This window comes from Wickerhamomyces anomalus (genome assembly GCF_001661255.1).
Source record: "Wickerhamomyces anomalus NRRL Y-366-8 unplaced genomic scaffold WICANscaffold_1, whole genome shotgun sequence".
Lineage (NCBI taxonomy): Eukaryota > Fungi > Ascomycota > Saccharomycetes > Phaffomycetales > Wickerhamomycetaceae > Hansenula > Hansenula anomala.
In genome coordinates, this window is record NW_017567110.1 from 1,769,348 (window position 1) to 1,787,515 (window position 18,168).

An 18,168-nucleotide genomic window follows, 5' to 3' on the forward strand; every position below is an offset into this window, starting at 1 on the left:
TTATTATTCGCTCATATATTTCATTTCGTGTGTTTTTGGTTTTTTTTTCTAATAATGATTGGTTTGTCGTTTTATTTGGATAGAGTTTAAGTTAAGTATTTATATCAGTATTTTAGTCAATGTAGAAAATGCAAATTAACTTTCCAGATTTTATCAATACTATACAATGTTTTATTTTCTTTTCCAACCTTAGATCTTGGCCTTTTTAGCACTTGGTTCATCATCATAGACTGGATCATCGAAATCTTCGTCTACTTGATCATATCTCTTCTTCAAACCCTTCATCTTTCTAGTTTGTAGTTTTCCTAAATCTTGTTTACCGACATGGATTCTACCAAGTTTATCACCCATAGAATCAGTTTCAACATTCTTTTTAACTTTTGCTTCCAATTCTTTTGGTTTTTTCAAAGCTTCCTTCTCCATATCTGGTGATGGATGTTCATATCTACCAACAGCGAAATCTAATCTTGGTCCAATTTCACTCAATTCAACTCTTGGAATCTTTTGACTACTCTTGAAAGTTTTCAATAGGTAAACTCTGAAATTCACTTGTGGTAAAGGTTCACCTTCTTGGAAATCAGCAGCTGTAATTGAAATAATATGTTGCAAACCAGCAACATCTTGTAGATCCGTTACTTGGCCTCTGAAAAAATCTAAAAATAATGACTTGATATGTTTATAAACTGGATGTGAATCGAAAACTGCACCATTAAATGTGAACATTGGTTTTAAACCAATAGCAAAAGTGGTTTTTCTAAAATCTGATAATAGTTTATACTTATCTGATATTAGCAATTCAATCATATCGTACACTTTGTAACCAAAAGTTCTGATAAAAGTTAAATTATTCTTTCTTTTTTTACTTGAACTTGAATAGACTAATAACGAGGTATCATTTTTTTCAGAAAAAAATTCAAATTTTGAAGAGTCTTCAAAGGGTCTACCATCATTCTTTTTATTGAATCTTTTGGCATCTGGTTTCTTAAGAGCACTTAAGTCAACCATAGTATCATGTAACACTTTATTACTGGTGGATCCTGGAACAAAAAGGGCCTGTTTTGTATTCTCAACCAATTTTGCTTCTTTGTTCTTTAAAGCTCTTTTGGAACGAGCATTTTTTGGTTTACTGGTCCATAGTTAGTGCTGTGAGTTTCTGGTGTATTTAATATGTAACTTACACTGTTCTAATCATCTTTGAAGATCTATTTTATTGTTACAAATGCTAGTAAATGAATTTTATGCTCTTCTACAGTATCAAAAAAATTTGTATTTTTTTTTCTTGCATGAGATGAGCCCCAGAACCGAGGGGAAATCAATTACGAGGGCTAAAATTGTTCAATTAAGTCCAAGATGTGATTTACCTAAAGTCACAATCTTTAAGTGATTAATTTAGTGAAATATCCAAGTATTATCTAATTCAAAAATTTGCTTTTCCTCTCCGACAAGAGCTATACCACTGTAGTAACAAGACATTTTCAAAAACCCAGCGCATTACCCTGTGTTGATCTTGATCCAAATCTTTTTCGCGAAAATTGCTAGAAATTTTGATCAGGAAAGCTGTGGTGAATTCGAAAGGTAAACAACAAATTATTCAACATCGTTTCAGTCACCACAACACATTGAGAGTGATGGCACAAAAGATTAGTTTTGGTGCCAGGAAAGTAACGAGCCCTGATGTGAGCCCGAGGGGCTCGCAGATTGACTTTGGCAAGCAGTCAAATTCTGATGATTCAAGAGCCCAACTTCAACACCAATTTACCAATGCCGCTACAGAATTAACCAGAAGTTCGAAATATGTTGTTTCAAAACTTGCTGCTTCTCCAACTGCATTGTTTGGCTCAAACTCATTCGAGCTACAAGGTTCAATTGATGATCGTACTGGTCATGGTCTTTTGATTTCAGATGAACTGATATATACTTGGAACTATAATTCACCTGATAGCATCCCAAACACCATTCAAATTCCTGTTGTTCCATCAAATAATGGATTCCCACCGTTAGTCATTCTTGTATTACCGAGTGCTGGTAGTAAAGAACCCGGTGTTGTCTCTGTGAATTCACACACTGGTCATATCAGATTTTATGAGAATGTTGGTGAAGCCTCATCTTTTGGACTATTACAACACTTCAAGGGAATCGATCATCAAATTTCATTATACGACCGTGAAACGATTGAAATAGCTGAAAATGTTGAACCTGCTGGTGTTTTACTTACAACCTCCACTGGGAGAGTCATTCTATTGTCATTAAGAAACTCGGCTGGTAAACCATTTATTTCATCATCTCAGATAGTTCATAGACAAACTGGTTTCTTCAGCACTACACTAAGTCCTTCCAGACATATCGTTTCAGTCAAGGCAGGAGCAATTTTGGGTCAAGGTGAACGTATAATAACAACAGTAACAAGAGGTGGTGACTTCCAAGTTTGGTCATGCGCAAGAGATGGTCAATCAAGACAAGTTTTTCAAAAAGAGTTATTACCAACCCTTGTTGACCATGTCGGTGAGCTATATCCTAGTGCAACACGCGAATTGGAGATTTTAGATATGTGTTTCCTTCCAAATTTCGAGAATCAAGACGCATTTTTGGTATTGTCAAGCTTTCCAAATGGTCCAAATGAAACATTCTACTTATTGTTTACTATTAGAAAGGAAGAGGATCAATTGTTGATTGTTTCAGCTTACAAATTGAATACCTACACTACCCCATACTCAGATAAACCAAAATTATATGTTCCAGCTCCAGGAACGACAGGATTTATTGTTTTTGATAACTCAGTTGTTTTATCAGAGCTAGTTAGCAAACTTGACCATACATCTAGTTTAAAGAAAAAATGGGAAGACATCATCACATTTAGATCAAATATCAGATTTATAGGGTCTGGTGCTGAAGATCAAACCACAAATAATGGTGTGATCTCCCGTCTTGCTTCCTTGTATTTGATTGCAGGGCAAACTGGTGTTTTGAGGGTTGATCATTTAAATACACTAGAAGGTGAAATAGCGGAAGATTCAATTGTTACTGGTTCATTTTTAAAATCACATATCGAGCAAGCAATCTTTTATGGAGAAGATTCTGAGAACCCAATCAAATTTGACCTTTCAGATGATATCAATATAGATTCAAAGGAAGTTGAAACAGATTTGTTACAAGTTGCTGAAGAGCTTTTAAATTCAACATCTGCTTATTTGCCACCAAGATTATCTTCATTACAAGCTCATTTAGAATTGAGAAAGGCAAAACTAGAGAAGCTTTTGAAGTATACTGCAGCTAATTTCATCAATGTCATCAGCGATGATGTCAAGTTCAACCTCATAAGTGCACTTGAAAGAATTTCAGCAGCATCTAGGTTCCATCAGCTTATTTCCACAAACCAAGCTAATGACACATTCATAGGTATTGTCAATAAATCACTCTCAAAACTTTACGGATCATCAAAGAGCTTTGATGAATTATTTGTTAATGGCCTTTTCCATCTAAATGCGGTCGCTGTTGGTGTCCTTGAACAAATTTCCAAAGGTTCAAAATTGGAAGAGGTTGGCAGTGATGTGATTATTGCTATTTACTTTAGTGTTTTAGAAATTGAAAAAGAATACAGATACGACCTATTCAAACTTGATAATGACAAAGTTGGTAAAGATCAACCGTGGTATACAACCCATTCTGCACAAACTCATATTGATGATGTTTTTGTCAAGTATACAACATTATGTCGTGGACTAGCTGCAGATGATAGAACTACAAAGAAGTTGGTAACCATAACTGAAATACTATTTTATCAATTTCAACAAAAACTTACGTGGTTAGAAGCGCAAACACCAAAAACAAGAGATATTCAAGATTCCATCAACAAAGATCAAAGTTCATATAAGTCAAGATCAGGTGTTTGGACGAAGAGTCTGATTTTATTTGGTGCCAAAACTGAAGCATTGGCTATTGCCGAAACTTACAGAGACTTGAAGTCACTTGTGGAAATTTCTGACGAAGATAGAGAAAATTCCGAAGGTGAAGAACTTGAACGCGTGCTGATGAGATTTGATAATTATTTCCACACTTTTGGATATGAATTTGCAGAAACATTGTACAACTATTACATTTCTTCTGGAAAATTCCAAGTTTTGCTTCTAGCATTTCAACAATACAAGGAATTTTTACAAAGGTTTTTCGCAGAAAATGATCATGGAAAGATATCTTGGATCAGAGATATTTTGGACGGACATTATTCAAAGGCATCTCAAGTTTTATTCGGTGTTACTCAAAAGCAAGATGGATTACAATCAAACAGACATTTGCAATTGAGCGTTGCAAAATTGGGAGCTTTAGCTGCTCTAGAGAACGATCCTGTCCACACAAACACCACCTTACTTGATGATATCCAACAACAGTTGGACTATGTCGAGGTTCAAGATTTGGCGCATTTTCAAATCTCAGATTTTATTAGGTCAGACGGTGATCCTGCTGCTCAAGTTGATGCAATTGTTCAAGAAACATTTTCTCAGTACCATTCCAAGCAGAATTTCCCATTACTTAAAAACACATTTGAAAGAGCTCTCTCCAGACTATTGTCTAACAAATCATTATCTGTGAATGAGCTAATTGATACTTTCACCTTTTTGAAACCACGTGAAAATAATAGGTTTAATCATTTCTATGCATTGAAATTACTACATTTATCAAATCTTTCAGTTGATCAGAAAGAATTAAATGAAAGACTGATATGGAGAAGAGCAATCTTGAGTGACGATTGGGATCAAATTTTAGCAGCCACAAACAAGACTGATGATTATATTAAGGAGCGTGCCGAGGAAACAGTGCTATTCACAACTTTGGTTAAGTTTTTTGAAGATAAGTTATACACATTGAATAATGGTTACCAAATATCATTACCTGACGTTCAGAGGTTGATCGGTAACTTTGATGATAGTGCTTTGTTAACAAGGTTCAAATTTATTGGCTCGCATGATCTACCAAAGTTGAAGAAAGAATTGTCTGCTGAAAATGAACGTCTTCAAGACTTTGCAAGCAGTGATTCGTTTGATAAATGGATCAAAGCACTAATTGGTACTGCAAATGAAAGAAGTGGTGCATCAAAGGTTATCAATTATAACACTTTAAAAATTGAAAATAACGAATAGTTAGATTTTATAAGAGCATTCAAAAAATATATTGTACATTATAACATAGACTTCGTAAACAGACTTTCCAACACCAGCCTTCAATTATCTTCATCAATTCTCAATCTTACCAAAGTTTCAGGGAGTGGGGGATCATCCTTGTTTTCATAATCACCTTCAGTGTAGTTTTGAAGACTCACTTGTAACGTGTTAGTTTAGTTCACTGAAAAATAGTAGCACAAAACTTACTGGATGCTAATGAGGCAGACTTTATTATATTGTTCCAATTCGAAAGCACTATAGCGACCGCTGAATGAGAGTTAGTTTAAACTCCAATAAAGCATTTGGTTGTGTACTTACATTCACTACCTTCTGAAAGTGTATCAAGTTTAGCTTCGAGTTGTTCAAGCTGAGTGGCCAAGTTCTCTGAGAGTTGTTTAATCTGGTTCAAGGAGTCAAGTTCTTTTCTCTTTTCCGATATCCTTTGCTGAAGAGACATTTTGTGTTGGATTATTGAAGTTGAGGGACATCAGATAACATATAAGAGTTGAAGTTGTACTTTGTTTTGATTTTTTTCAAATCTATTTTCGCGAAGACGCGTAACGGTCAAGTATAGCCATAGTTAACAACTACACGCAAAAGAAAAAACTAAAGCCTCATAAACCCGTCATTATATTTAATTATTAATTGTTACGTCGTATGTATATCTATGCAAATTGTATAGCTTCCACTATTATGTAATGTTCTTTGTTCCCTCTAGTAATGTTTGTGCTCTTGTAAGTAGTTTTGTATCTTCTTGATCCATGTTTCTTGATCTGCTTGATGTAGTTGTGCTTGTTCTTCTTTCATTGGTCACTCCTTTCAATTTTCTCAATAAGTTGTCGACAACATCTTCCTCTTGTTTACCATCCACATCTGATTCACCATCAGTTGTTACAGAGCCCCTTGATTCCTCTCTCGCTTTTTTATTCATTAACATCATGGCTTTTCTCTTTTCATAAATCTTAATCTTTTGCTCTTCCTCATGGTTCTGTTTTTGAACTCTTTTAAAATCATTCATAAACTCTTGAAACTTTTGGAAAAATGATGCTTTAGAACCAGCATCTGATGGGTTCTCACCAAAATATTTCATCAGTTTCTCAAAATCACTAATAACAAACTTCTGTTGATCTTCTAAAAGTTGGTACTTTCTCTTTGCTTCAGGCAATCTTGGTAAAACTTTTGTCACAATTCTATCATCAGGATGTAACTTCTTTGGGTCACTTAAATTACCAGATTCAACGGATCTTTCCACGCTTTTGATTGTCTTAATATAAGCATCAATATCAACTGATAATTGCTCAACAGATATTTTTGATGAATCTTGAAGTGATGATAGTTCCTCCATGAATTTGAGATATTCTGGATATGCTCTGCGGATTACCTTTTCAAGATATTGTAGGAAAGTATTTTGATTTTGATCCTTGATAAAGTTCAATTTTTGTAACGATGCTAACTTGAAACCTTCAACGGGTTTATTATTCATAAAGTTACCAATCTCTCTAATTAAGATAAAAATATTCTTCAAGTTTTTGGAGTTCTTCACAGATTTCACAGCATCATCAAGTGTTTGTATTCTCTTTGATAAATCATAATAATCCTTTTCATAAGTTTTAATCATCAATAAAGCTCTAGATCTTGATCTCCAATAAAATCTTAAGTTGTAACAAAGCTCCAAGAATATACGATCAGATCTTTCCAAAACAGTGACATCCTTTTCAGGTTTTGATCCAGTAACAAAATCAGTAGAGTAAGGTTTAAAGTTTCTAAGCAATCCATTACCAATTTCATTCAGTTCATCCTTATTGAAAAATTCCAAAACACTAATATTATTCAAAACATCATAATCACATTTAATAACTTTGGAAATCAATTGTTCTTCAGTGAAATTTGAAAACATATGAAGATTAATACCGAATTGTTGTGATAAATCCCTTGGAAGGAAAGTGATTTTATCAGTTTTAGCAGTTGCACTTGATGGTGATACTTTCTTTTTGGTTTCCTTTATAGTGAATAAATCCTCAACTTCTTTCAAAATACCCAATTCCATCAATTCATCAGTTCTTGAATGAGTCGATTCACCCCATAACGTTTGATCAACTTTATCAATTTTCTCCCAATGTAATTGTTTCAATTTTTTGGAAGGTCTGTGTAGTGATTTTGAAATCTCATCAATCTTCTTTTGTGTTAATATATTTGACAATGGTTTGAATGCGGCCTTCTTTGATTCAGGGTTTGATTTCAAAGAAAGCATAGTTGGTAAAGGTGGTGGTGGCCCGTCCTTGGAGTCAGATTTAGCAGCACCAGGCAGTGGTGGAGCTGGAGGTGGTGGAGGTGGAAGAGCAGCTGGAGCAGAATTTGAAGCTTTGGGTTTGACCAGGAAATCAGGAAGTGAAGGTGGTGGAGGTGGAGGTGGAACGCTTGAACTTTGTGCTGTTGATGAGAGTGATGGAGGTAGTGGTGGGGCTTTAGGAATTGATAGTTCTGGTGCAGACTTATTAGCTCTTTGTTGAAAGAAGTCTGGTAAAGCTGGGGGAGGTGGTGGTAGTGAAACTTCTGAGCCTGTACTTGGTATTCCTGGCTTCAACGACCCCAATAATGGTATTGATGACACATTTGATGAGGAAATTGTGTTTGAAGATGATGCAAGTGAAGCTGAAGACTTTAAAAATTCTGGCAAAGCAGGTGGTGGAGGAGGAGGAGGTAATAGGTTAGAGCTGACAATTGATTCTGTTGATCTATTGGTTCCTGAAGAGATGGCTAATGACTCTTGTGATCCTGAAATGGAATTGATGCTGAGATTTGATGGGTTATTGGATCCAATGAATGGATTCTTAGACATTAATTCAGTACCATGAATGTTATTTGATCCTATATTAGACACAGCTCCGGATTTCAAGTTTACTGATTCCCAGCTTCCGCTAGATTTAGATGAAGATTCCCCATCTATGTTTCCTTTCACTTCAATAGGGATACCAAATTTTCCCACCAAAGAAACCGTTGATTTAGATCTTGAAATAGAAGAATTTCGAGATAAAGGAGGACTTGAATTACCCGATGAATGATTGATCAAAGTTTGTGATCTTTTAGACAATGACCGTAACAATGATTCAGATCTCATTTGATGAGTTTGGGGTCTTTTAGATATTGGAGCGTTTGTAAAAGAAATGACAGCACTATCCTTATCATATTTTGCCTTTTCATTATTTCTAACCAATTGAAGTTCATCAAGACTTTTCTCTAATTTTTCAATCGTTTTATCTTTTGATTCAATTTTCAATTGCAGTTCATTATTTTGTTTCAGTATATCCCCATTTGATAGTTCCAAACTCTCCTTCAGTAACATTATCTCTTTTTCCAGTTCACCAGTTTTAAGCTCATATTCTTTAACTTCATGCATTGCTCTTCTTGTAATATCATCTGTTGTCAATTGATCCATTAATTGTTGTATGGCGATATTCATAACACTTTCAGAGTTCTCATTTATTCTAGAATTAGATTGAATTAGATGCTGGATAATTTGATTTAAAAGTTTCAAAATTTTTGCAGATTCTGAAGTGGTACTTGTTTCATAAATAGATAAAATTGTTTCAAACAATTTTGCATTCAGATCTAATAATTCCTCATCACTACCAATCCTTGACCTTATTGACCTAAACAACATATCAACTCTTGAATCTGTAAGGTTTAGCTCAGCCAATATATCATTCGAAAAGACAAATTGTTCCATTGATTTATACCTTTCAATCTGTTCATCAATCAATTGATCACCAATCAACTTCATCTTGTGGAAAATGGAATAAATACCAGCCTCTTTGAATTTAGAGTGTATGATTTTTTTATCATTAATTGATTCAGCACCTTCACAAATAGAGATGATCAAGAACAAAGAACTAAGCATCAAATCTTTCAAAACAACGTTATTGAATGCAAAATGGTCTTCCTCAAGCAATTCCTCTATGGAACTCATCCATTTTTCAAACAAATTGAGCTTTGACACTTTATTGAATGCTTTTAACAAATTATTTCTTCCTAATGGAGGACTCCAATAACTAAGTAGAACCAGAATGTCTGTTAATAGCTTCTTGTTTAACAGTTTTTGAGAGCTGAACATGATATCCACAAGGAATACCAAGATTGAAACATTTTGAACAATTAAATCAGTACCTTTTTTCAAATTAACAATATTTTTGAAACATGATATGATTAAAAATTTCTTATCCTCATCGAAATTTTCGCTATTCTTTGTTTCTATTAGCTTTAAGTGACCATCAACTAATAAGAATTCTTCAATAAATTCATGGCCCCTCAATAATCTTTCCAATTTATGCAAATCTTTCATATTCAACTGCCGTATATGAGAAGCAAACCAAACTGCGTCGGTACTCTTATTTTTATTGCTGTTGGAATTGTTTGCGTTATCTCTGTGGATCAAATTATGTTCCTGACATATCAATCTCCATTTCCTCTGTATTGACATTGATTTCAAATTCAATTTAGCTTCCTTTGTGAATGATCTTTTATGCAAAAATTCTTCAAATATAGATTCAACGATTTCTGATGATGGAGGCTCATTTATATCAAAATTCAGGAACTCATAGTCTATTGAAGGAGATGAGATAAAACTATATGCTGAATCAGTTGAAGAGCTGGGTATCCTTATAACATCTTGGTGTTCCTTCTTTATCTTTTTGACACCATTTGTAGTTAGACCCATCCCAACAATGTTTAAACCTAAGTTTGCCAGATCATATTTTGGATGTTTTTCTATTGACGAGCCACCATGAGGGTCAGATATATGGCTTGCACTATTTGGACCTAAACTCTGTAGCGGTGTGGAATCAAAAGATGATGATGATGTTGTTGACGATGACTTGATGCTCATCTTCAGTTGATCTTCAGCAGCAACGCTTGAGTTACCGCTGGGTATCATTTTGTTACCAAGTTGTATGTGTTTATTGGAAGAATACCTGGAACTTGGTGTCTCCTTCTGTTGATTTCTCTGATATATGACAGCGCTAATGGTGGTTGGACCCTTTGTTCAATGTTTGTTTTTTCAATACGATTCGATCTCGTGTAAACAAAAGCTTGAGTCAAACGCGTATGGAACTGGATTTTTTCTCACGTGACTATCCCGTGACTTGGCACGTGAATAAAAATTACTTGATTGGGACCAACTCGGTTTTTCAGAGGGGAGCTGCCAAAAATCTTGGAAACCATGAATTAGAGTCTGGAGAAGTGAAGCTCATCAGTGCAACCAACGATGGTGTCTATGCGAAGCTAAATGAAACCAATACATTCCATGAGGTTCAAGAAACTCACTCTTTTCATAATAATCAGGTTTCCTGGTAAACATACTAAACCAGCTAAGGTCTTAAAATCTAATAGCTCAAGGCTATGTTGTGTTATCACTTCGAGTTTCACCTAAAATTGAGTACAAAGCTCATACTCTTCTGCGCCCTAAAATCGGTATCTACAAGGCTTGAATTGATTCAATGCGACTGATTAGCAAGAGTAGCGCCATATACAGGCTTTAGTTCCACATGATTAAGCGTGTCGATGGCTTTCATGTCGTGTCTTTCTGTGCTTTGTTGAAGATCTTGTTCTTTGCCCAATCTGAACTTGACTGCCTCTGTGTAGGCAGAGTGACGCTGGGCCCAAAGGTCGCGGTTCTTGATTGGGAGCGAAAACTGGATCTAAAGGGAAACTGGGCCACTGCAGCCGGCAAAAGGCAAAAGCTTATTCTGCTTTGGAACAGACTCCAGCCCACTCTATTTATTTCTGGTATGTTATCAAGGACAAAGCTTCTGTTCTTCAAAGTGTACACCTTTACCTTCACCACAGTCCTCTCTGCCTACGCCCTCTGCCTACGTTCTCTGGCCTCTCTGCCCACGACGCGCATCCTCGTCTTGTGTCCCAGTTTCCCAATCGAGCGTGAGCCAAATACAAATTTGTTCCTGAGTGATCGCTGGTGTGGCGCGTACCGGGAATTTCTCATGAAGTCAAAAAAAAAATTCCCTTTTATCGAATGCTCTTCTTCTTGTCATTTAACAATCGCTTCAAATACAGCTAATTCTTGGACTGGATCAGATAATTGGTGCTTGTTTACAAGAGTCAACCACAACAATAAAAACCAACTCACACTTTTCTGTCGCTTATTCACTTTTCCTCATAGAGCAGGCTCTTCCATTTTATATCCCTTTTCTTACATTCGCTGCTGCTTGTTGGATTGCTAAAATTAGCATTATCTACCAACATTACCAAGAAGAACTACCAAACAATCAAAACATAGATCGTTCGTTTAAGATTTAGTTCTTGAAGTTTCAACAAATTTGATCATCATGGGTGGAAATTCAACTGGTATCGCTGTGGGTTGTGCAGTTGGTATCCCTTGTTTTATAGCATTCTGCGTTGCGTTTGTTTTTTTCCTAAAGACAAGAAGAAGATTCAAAGAAGAGGATTTAGAGTTCAGTAGACATCATGATGTTGATGAAATGAATAAAGATTTGAGCTATAATAATTTCGAACAGTTGAAGATGGAACAAGATAATACAAATTCAGAACCTTCAGAGGATTCGGATCAAAGTGGCCATCATAATCAAGATTCAGGAATTGACGATTCAGAAAAGAAATCCACTCAAACTTCAACTAATGAATCTAAGAAGCAGAGGTATGTCCCAGCTTATAGAAAGAAGTTTAAATCTTCAATTACAAACTTGAATAATTCTAGAAATTCATCATTCTCAAATCTACAAAATGGTGGATCTGCTGTACAAGGTTCAAATTCATCAATAAACTCAAACACAACGAATCAGACTGACTATTTCTATAATAATATCCCAATGATGCAAGATCAATCTGGAACAAAACAAGCAGATTCTTCAAATAATAGTTTGGATCTTGCAAGATCATTACAAGTCCCAACCCCATCATATTCTAAAAAACCAGCATTCACAAAGAGCTCGTCAGTTTCAACAAATGATGATGAGGATGACTATGATTTAAAGAACAATTATAGACTTGAGAATGAACATGAAATTCAAGAAGAGGATCAATACGAAAATGAATTTACAAATTATAGTGAAAACAAAAGAGCTTATATAAACAGCTTGAGACCAAAATAGTTGAAGAACTAGTTATTTAAATATTTATCAGGACAGCTTTCGGGGAAAGATATTGTTTGTTTTCATTTGGTTTTCGGTTTTCTCATGATTTATGTATGTGTTTTCATTAAAGTTATATTCGTTTTTTTTTTCAAATTGTTCATTCACCTTCATTAATGTTTTACTCTCTTTGGTTTGTTTTATTGATTTCAGTTCTCTTTTAGATTTAGGAAAAGGTTTTTACAAGTTGAATAATTTAATCATGATGGATTATATGTACATCAAACTAATATATTTGTAGTTATTCATAAAAGGTTCATTGAACAAATATTCTATTTACATTAAAACATTTCATACTAACTTTTTCCCTCAACTAACACTAAAGTCAACACTTTCATCAGCTAATAAATCATATTTTTTACCTTCAACTTCCAAGCTCCATTCATGAATCAAAAATTCATCACGTCTACTTTTTCTATCAGCAACTAATCTAATAGTACCCCAATGTTTAGAACCTTTAACATCAAATTTAATATTAACAGCACCTTTCACTTGATTTAATTCACCACTGATCCATGGATAAGCAGTTTTAAAGTCAATCTCATCACCTAAAACGTCTCTAATAATGGCTGATCTTCTCAGGAAATGCAAAGTTGTGGTAACAACAGGTGAACTCATCTTTTCATAATTAAACATAAGAGCAGCCGAAACACCCATCAAGATCCAGAATCCAATAAACTGCACACGATTTCTTGTTCTATCTTTGAATGGATCTGGTAATTCTCTGTCAATAGTCATTGGTTTCTTCTCTTTTGGTTCATTAACTATAGCATCTTGTTTAATGGTAGTTGTACTTTGTGATCTCATTGAAACTAAACCAAAGGCTCTAGGTCTCAGAAGAGAGGTTGCACTCTTTGTAAATGTAGGTAGTAATCTTGATCTCATAAACATCTCTCAAAATTAACAAGCGTATAAGCTAACGTATTGAAACCTTGCGCACCTGTTCCATGCTGAATTTATTCAATTCCCTATACTTTTTCCTTAAAATTTTCCAAACCAGCGCTCTGTGCGTACCTGTACCATCTTTCTGCCCAGATGGGACCTGCTAGGCGGAACCCCCTAGAAGGAGCGCTTTCTCTGCCTAGATCTGCCAGAATCAGGCAAAATGTGTTTTTTGGCCAAATTTCAAAAGTTGAATTGAAAACAGAATCTTATCACTAAATCGAAAACCTGATCTTTTTGATATTGACCTTGTATCAACTTTTGACATCTTTTCTTCATTTTAAACATTTATAATCCATAATGGGTATAGTGAGCACTTTTTGAATTGTTTCCCAAAAATAGAACCTTGTTGAAAACTAACATTTCCCAAAGTTAGGTAAAGCTATCCATCTATCAGTAGATCTAGTCCTTGTATCAACTGCTTTGGCTGGTATCAAAAGAAATACAGGATTGACTCCAAAAACAGAAATCGCTGGTAATACAGAAGTGCAAGGATATTTGGGCAAATACTTGGATGTTGGTGAATATGTCTTTGATTCAAGCGTAGGAATCATGAACGCCTCTGGTTATTTTGTTAGAAAATGAAATATTTTGGCTGAAGAGGTAAATATTCATTTAAATTTTAGCTTGTAAATAATTGAAATAAATGCTGGCTTTCAGTTCTTGTGTTCTTTTATGGTATATATCTATTGTCACTTGTGTAAACTACTTGAAAAATCATGTCATTAATTATCGTATTCAATTAGTTATTACGTATACATCACCACCTAATCTTGACCGACATCTTCTCATGAAGGATTGAAAGGTAGAATCCCAGCCAAACCTTCAATATCCTTAAGATCATTCTTGAATTCATCATCATCAATATCTTCTTCATCCTCTCCGAATACACTGTAATATAAACCCAGATCATTAGCTCCTCCATTGGGCGTATTTCCTCTTGGTGGAACAGTTTGGGGAAGTCTATGCATGTTGGAACTTGATTGTATGTTGTTACTGTTGTTGTTATTCACCACTTGACTCAAACTTCTCATTGTCTCCCAGAAATCAAGCTCATCTTCTAATTCATCTTGATTAAATGACGGTTTCCTATGTGAATCTGTAAAGCCAGTTGATGGTTGGTGACGACTTGAAACTGCTGGTCTTTGCTTTGATCTACTATTGTTACTGCTTGATCCTGATAGTTTCCTCTTCCCATTCTTAACGTTCCCATGTTGATAATGTTGTTGCTGTTGATGATGTCCTGAAGGATTCAATAATCTAGCCAAATCACTTTCTTTCGTGGTTATTGTATTTGAACTTTCTAATTGGGGTTGAACCATAGGAGGGAGATAGTTGAAATGTGAATATCTGTTTGGCATGACCAAATCATCAGGATTTCCTGAGTTCTGTGAAGTTGTTGATTCAACTGGGGATGCACCTTTTGGAAGTGATCCAGTTGGTGCATAATGATGATGGATATGTTGATGAATAGAAATTTTCAAATCATATCTTTTGGCGTTTTCAATCAATTGCTTAGCTAAATCGGTTGTTGAAATATTACCATTTGACAAAGTTAACCCGGATGTATCCTTCAAAGTGTATTTCCAATCAATTTCTGTGTTGTGTGGTTTAGGAGATTCACCAAGGGCACCAGAATATGATGGTGAAGCCATGGATGTTAAAGATGGTATAGTTCCATTGGTTTGAGATTTCATAGATTTAGATCTTTCAAAACTATCACCATGATGATTGCGAACTCCAGCGTTCCCTTTTAATTCATCATTTGGTGTATCCATTTGTGTCTGTCTTTGTCTCTCCAAGTTTTCATTGATTTTTTCTAAAGTTGAAAATCCACCTTGAATTGAATCTAATGCTTGCTTTATTTCAGGTAAAGCCTTACCTCTAACAACATCGGTAACAATCTTTCTCCATCTGTTTCTGCAAGTTAAACTTGGTCGACTCTTCATTTCCAACGATATTGTACGCCATTTTGTACCGTATAATTTCACTTTCTTTATCAACTCCAAATCCTCTTCAAGGTTCCATGGTCTTAACCGATCCTTCGTGTTGGGATCTAAAACTTCAATATAACGCTTAGCACATTGATCATCTGTTCTACCCGGTATATCTAATGAAATCTTTTGCCATGAAGATCCATGAATCTTATATGAGGCTAACAATTTTTCATCTTCTTGAGCTGTCCATTTCCCCTTTTTCAAATTTGGATCTAATGAATTGGTCCATCTCTTTCTACAATCCTTTGGTTTTCTTGTCTGTAATTTCTCTCCAATCTCTTCCCAATCAATTTCTTGTGGTAATTGCGTCTGATTGACATCCCATGAGTTGTGATTCAAAGATTTTATACCCTCTTCATATCCTAACTCTATCAACTTTCCATGCACTAGTTCACTTAATCTTCTATCCTCTTCTTTGGTCCATGGTTTTCTTGAATCTCTTCTGAAAGTTGTATATCCTAATGATTCCGTTATATCTAGTGGATTGATCTGTAATGCTTTCTTCTTTTCAGCCATCTTGAAGGGGGGTTGTGTGTAGTATAGTTGTTGTTTATGATAAAAATGTAAACCACCCTGAGACTCAAAAAAATCTCTCAACTTTAGGATAAACTTCAGTTCAGCACAATCAAAGCTCCTATAGTATGAATGTTGATTAGATCCTAATTATATAAAGCGCGCAGTAAGCTCTCTATCAGTAAAAATCAATCCAGATGAGTGAGTCAAAAGACGTTTTAACTTTAGTGTATCTCTCTTTCTGAATCAAAATAAGTCACATAAATTTTTTTTTTCTTTTTGGTAAACTGTCATCGTTCGGGGCAACAACAGTATAAGTAAATTGTGCCAAAATTATACATTATGAGATTTGGAAATACTTCTATTCTATTGTGTATTACGCCTATTGACTATATATTTATGTTGGAAAAAAGGTTTATTAAACTCATCAGAAGATTTCACGTCCTCGACCAAAATCATAAAAGCTTATAAAATCGTTACAATGGGATCTTTCTCTCTTCTCTTCGGCTTCTGGTAACCATTTTTGCATGTTGGATATTCTTCTTTCAGTACCAGGATGGGTAGACAAGAATTCTGGTTGTGATATACCAGATCTTTTCTCCCACTTGGACATTCTTTCCCATAGCCTTGAAGCCTCTTTTGGGTCGAAACAAGCTTCAGACATCAACATTAAACCAATGTAGTCAGCTTCACTTTCCATTTCTCTGGATGCTGGCATTTTGAAGACAGCGTTTATCAGCAATGAATTGAACATGTCAGCACCAGTCAAACTGTACATAATCAATCCCAGAATAGCATATATCGGAGTCTTGGACAAGTTCTCACCAGTGTGTCTAGCCAATTGGTGAGCAAACTCATGTGATAAAACAGTAGCTATACCATCATCATTAGCACAAATTCCCAAGATCGAACTAAAGACAAAGACTTTACCTCCTGGAAGAACAAAAGCGTTTGGTGGTGCATTTGGATCATTGACAATATGAACTTTCCAATCAAGATGTGATTCGTCAACTGGACTAACATCCAAAATCTTTTTGAAGATACCAGTGACTTTCTGAGAGATTGGGTGATGTGAAGGTAAGATTTTGCCTCTATTCTCAGCCAAAACTTGCTTATAGGTATAATCACCGACCTTCTTCTCCAATCCTTCACTTATCCATATGAAACGTCTTCTTCCTGAGACTGGAGCTGGCTCTAGATTTGCAACATAAAATATACCTGATAGCACTAGGAATCCACCAGCATATTTACGGAAATTTGGGTCATAGATGAAATGAGATGCAACAGTACGGTTATTGAATCTTCTATAAGTTGAGTGGCACCTAACTGCCAGTTGGTTATTTCTAGGTGTGAATTTGGTGAACAAACTGCTTTGGCCTCGCAGTTTAAATAAGTTTTTGAATTGGAACATGATGGTTCTTTGTAATGCTGCGATGATTTCTTGTGGTACAAGGTAACTTCAAGAGTTCAGTTTTTAGAATCGGAGCTAGTTGAAGAAAGTTGAAGCTTCCAGAAAAAAATTATAGTACAACTTTTACAAACTCCAAGATCATCAATCCAAGAAGACAACTGAAGAAAACAAAGATGGGTAAAGCGGAATTTGGTACTCCAAAGTACTTTTCAAATCAAATGAAGGCCAAAGGGCTACAAAAACTAAAGTTTTATTGCCAAATATGTGAAAAACAGTGCAGAGATGATAATGGGTTCAAATGTCACATACGAAGTGAAAGTCACTTGAAAAGGATAAAGCAGGTTGATTCACATGTTATTAATGACTTCTCAAAGCAGTTTCAAGACTACTTTATTTCAAGTCTCAGAACATATCATGGTGAAAAAAAAATTAATGCCAATAGGTTTTATAATCAACTCATCCAACAGAAGGACCATATCCATTTGAATTCAACAAGATGGTCTTCACTTTCGCAGTTCATACAAGATATAGCTAAACAAGGTATAATTAATGTCAAGGTCGAAGATGAAAGCGATCAAAGTTTAAACGGTTTGGATATATCGTACATTAACAACTCAAGTGAAGAAATAATGAGAAAGAACAACCTTCAAAAACATATTGATAATGACAAATCAGAGGAACAGTTGAATATGAAACTTTTAAAGGATCAGATCAAAAGAGGGGAACAACTGAAGAAAGATGAAGAAGAGGAACAAGAAGAGAATAAGGCTTTAAATAGACCAGCTGATGATAATCCTATCAAGATCAAGTTGGGTGGATTGAAGAAGCAAGATAACACAGTGAACCAACCAAAGAAACTGAACGCCTTCAAGGTCAGTAAGCCATCAAAAGCTAACCCTTTGAAGAAAAACGTATTGAAGAACTAGTTATAGAATATAGAAACCTGCCGTGAGGGAACAAATGTACGATTGAATGATTGATAGATCGGG

At 35.2% G+C, this 18,168-nt stretch overlaps 11 protein-coding genes across 11 annotated transcripts; 4 read left to right on the forward strand and 7 right to left on the reverse strand.

Moving 5' to 3' along the window:
- Positions 1–9: 9 nt before the first annotated feature.
- RPF2 (rRNA-binding ribosome biosynthesis protein RPF2) lies at positions 10–1,192 on the reverse strand (the record flags this gene model as incomplete). Its single annotated transcript, XM_019186670.1, has 2 exons — positions 10–1,126; positions 1,179–1,192. The coding sequence occupies 2 exons, from the start codon at positions 1,190–1,192 to the stop codon at positions 190–192; spliced, it is 951 nt and encodes a 316-aa protein (XP_019041536.1). The 3' UTR covers positions 10–189.
- A 436-nt stretch (positions 1,193–1,628) lies between these two features.
- NUP133 (Nup133p) lies at positions 1,629–5,135 on the forward strand (the record flags this gene model as incomplete). The annotated part of the gene is made up of 1 exon (XM_019184397.1): positions 1,629–5,135. One exon carries the CDS (start codon positions 1,629–1,631, stop codon positions 5,133–5,135), a length of 3,507 nt encoding a protein of 1,168 aa, XP_019041537.1.
- An 80-nt stretch (positions 5,136–5,215) lies between these two features.
- DAD2 (Dad2p) lies at positions 5,216–5,613 on the reverse strand (the record flags this gene model as incomplete). Its single annotated transcript, XM_019181183.1, has 3 exons — positions 5,216–5,313; positions 5,364–5,423; positions 5,475–5,613. The coding sequence occupies 3 exons, from the start codon at positions 5,611–5,613 to the stop codon at positions 5,216–5,218; spliced, it is 297 nt and encodes a 98-aa protein (XP_019041538.1).
- A 234-nt stretch (positions 5,614–5,847) lies between these two features.
- On the reverse strand, positions 5,848–7,407 carry BNR1 (formin BNR1; the record flags this gene model as incomplete). The annotated part of the gene is made up of 1 exon (XM_019181343.1): positions 5,848–7,407. One exon carries the CDS (start codon positions 7,405–7,407, stop codon positions 5,848–5,850), a length of 1,560 nt encoding a protein of 519 aa, XP_019041539.1.
- A 2,148-nt stretch (positions 7,408–9,555) lies between these two features.
- Positions 9,556–10,086, reverse strand: WICANDRAFT_98834 (uncharacterized protein; the record flags this gene model as incomplete). Its single annotated transcript, XM_019186671.1, has 2 exons — positions 9,556–9,840; positions 9,867–10,086. 2 exons carry the CDS (start codon positions 10,084–10,086, stop codon positions 9,791–9,793), a joined length of 270 nt encoding a protein of 89 aa, XP_019041540.1. The 3' UTR covers positions 9,556–9,790.
- A 1,408-nt stretch (positions 10,087–11,494) lies between these two features.
- AIM20 (Aim20p) lies at positions 11,495–12,277 on the forward strand (the record flags this gene model as incomplete). Its single annotated transcript, XM_019182982.1, has 1 exon — positions 11,495–12,277. One exon carries the CDS (start codon positions 11,495–11,497, stop codon positions 12,275–12,277), a length of 783 nt encoding a protein of 260 aa, XP_019041541.1.
- A 348-nt stretch (positions 12,278–12,625) lies between these two features.
- COA1 (Coa1p) lies at positions 12,626–13,054 on the reverse strand (the record flags this gene model as incomplete). The annotated part of the gene is made up of 1 exon (XM_019181248.1): positions 12,626–13,054. One exon carries the CDS (start codon positions 13,052–13,054, stop codon positions 12,626–12,628), a length of 429 nt encoding a protein of 142 aa, XP_019041542.1.
- A 504-nt stretch (positions 13,055–13,558) lies between these two features.
- ATG44 (mitofissin) lies at positions 13,559–13,843 on the forward strand (the record flags this gene model as incomplete). Its single annotated transcript, XM_019182983.1, has 2 exons — positions 13,559–13,567; positions 13,631–13,843. The coding sequence occupies 2 exons, from the start codon at positions 13,559–13,561 to the stop codon at positions 13,841–13,843; spliced, it is 222 nt and encodes a 73-aa protein (XP_019041543.1).
- A 203-nt stretch (positions 13,844–14,046) lies between these two features.
- WICANDRAFT_76508 (uncharacterized protein) lies at positions 14,047–15,771 on the reverse strand (the record flags this gene model as incomplete). The annotated part of the gene is made up of 1 exon (XM_019184398.1): positions 14,047–15,771. The coding sequence occupies one exon, from the start codon at positions 15,769–15,771 to the stop codon at positions 14,047–14,049; it is 1,725 nt and encodes a 574-aa protein (XP_019041544.1).
- A 360-nt stretch (positions 15,772–16,131) lies between these two features.
- On the reverse strand, positions 16,132–17,383 carry OMA1 (metalloendopeptidase). Its single transcript, XM_019186125.1, has one exon. It carries the CDS (start codon positions 17,177–17,179, stop codon positions 16,196–16,198), a length of 984 nt encoding a protein of 327 aa, XP_019041545.1. The 5' UTR covers positions 17,180–17,383; the 3' UTR covers positions 16,132–16,195.
- RTS2 (Rts2p) lies at positions 17,353–18,105 on the forward strand (the record flags this gene model as incomplete). The annotated part of the gene is made up of 1 exon (XM_019181058.1): positions 17,353–18,105. The coding sequence occupies one exon, from the start codon at positions 17,353–17,355 to the stop codon at positions 18,103–18,105; it is 753 nt and encodes a 250-aa protein (XP_019041546.1).
- Between the last annotated feature and the right edge of the window lie 63 nt (positions 18,106–18,168).